Source organism: Rhinoderma darwinii, chromosome 11, assembly GCF_050947455.1.
Source record: "Rhinoderma darwinii isolate aRhiDar2 chromosome 11, aRhiDar2.hap1, whole genome shotgun sequence".
Classification (NCBI taxonomy): Eukaryota; Metazoa; Chordata; class Amphibia; order Anura; family Rhinodermatidae; genus Rhinoderma; species Rhinoderma darwinii.
Genome location: NC_134697.1, coordinates 90,293,042 through 90,294,562, shown reverse-complemented (window position 1 = coordinate 90,294,562; position 1,521 = coordinate 90,293,042). Strand labels below are relative to the sequence as shown.

Genomic DNA, 1,521 nt, shown 5'->3' with positions numbered 1-1,521 from the left:
CTTCTGGACAGTGTGATATTATGACGGGTCATCTGCCCGCAGGATCCGTGTCCCGGCTTCCTCACACGCGGCAATGTCCCTCCCTGTCCGGCAGCCACATAATGTATGAAGCAGCATCTGCACCGACACGAGAGCGGCCGCACATTGAACAGGGAGACTAGCGGGAGGCCAGACAATAGCAGGCACAGCTCTGTTGTAGACAAGGTGGGTGGCTCTTAGAAGAGCCTTTGTGTTCTTACTGCAGGGACGGGTCACATTACTTGGCGCTGGTGTACTTGGTGACGGCCTTGGTGCCCTCGGACACGGCGTGCTTGGCCAACTCTCCAGGCAGCAGCAGGCGCACGGCAGTCTGGATCTCCCGGGAGGTGATGGTGGAGCGCTTGTTGTAGTGTGCCAGGCGGGAGGCTTCCCCTGCGATGCGCTCGAAGATGTCATTGACGAAGGAGTTCATGATGCCCATAGCCTTGGACGAGATGCCGGTGTCAGGGTGGACCTGCTTGAGCACCTTGTACACGTAAATGGCGTAGCTCTCCTTCCTGCTCTTTCTCCGCTTCTTGCCATCCTTCTTCTGTGTCTTGGTCACGGCTTTCTTGGAGCCCTTCTTGGGCGCCGGGGCAGACTTGGCTGGCTCAGGCATGATAACACACTGCGATCTGCTCACAACTGAGATAATGGAATGCTTCACCCTCCCACCGCTGCTGTATTTATACACGGGCTATGCAAATGAGCAACGCTGCCTGACCACTGTTCTACTGGAAGAGCAAGTCATGTGACATATGGAATCGTCATAAGCCACTCCCAGTGCAGCTAATTGGTGGTTTCCACGAGTCTGTTCTCTGTTGGTGGATTTAAAGGGGTTGTCCCAAGTTGACTCAAATTTTTTTTTTTATACATTCTAAGCAGGAAATGAATTTTAAAACATTTGGTGTTAAAAAAATATTTAAAATTAATTTCCTAAGTGCCTTTTTTTAACACTTGATAACTCAGCAAGTGCTGGTTATCTTTTCTAAAAAGGGGCGTGAGCGGCTCGATGTCAATCAAGCCGCTCCGCTCTGCAGTGTGCGCGCTCCCGATGTTGCTAGATACTGTAGTTCTAGCAACATCGGGAGAATGTTCGTCTCAAGCGGGCATGGTAAGCCCGATTGAGACTAACTTACCGTGTAGTGTAGTGTAGTGTATTGTAGATACACTACATTCACCCCGTTTCGGCAAACAACTTCCCCCCCCCCCCCCAACCCTGTCACTACATGTAATGTTTGTACCCGCCGCATCGGTGCTGCATCAGCACCCGGCGAACAACTAAAAATATATTAAAAAAATAAACTCACCTAAGACGTTCTAACGGCGCTCTGAACGGTCCCGTCACTTGCCATCTTCCTTCTTCTTGGCGCCGCTCGCATTCATAGTAACAATGCGTTGTGGCGCTGATGATGTAATCATATCAGGCCCATGTGATTACGTCATCTGCGCCCACCGCTATGTTATTGTGAATGGGAGAAGAAAAGTGACGGGACCGTTCAG

The 1,521-nt window shown here is 51.0% G+C and overlaps 1 protein-coding gene across 1 annotated transcript; it reads right to left on the bottom strand.

The window, feature by feature from the left end:
* Nucleotides 1-256: 256 nt before the first annotated feature.
* On the bottom strand, nt 257-637 carry LOC142663015 (histone H2B 1.1). The gene has a single exon (XM_075841310.1). It carries the CDS (start codon nt 635-637, stop codon nt 257-259), a length of 381 nt encoding a protein of 126 aa, XP_075697425.1.
* Nucleotides 638-1,521: the final 884 nt, after the last annotated feature.

Excerpts from the sequence above, each read along its gene's own strand:
- LOC142663015 (XM_075841310.1), bottom strand. The coding sequence starts at position 637 with ATGCCTGAGCCAGCCAAGTCTGCCCCGGCGCCCAAGAAGGGCTCCAAG.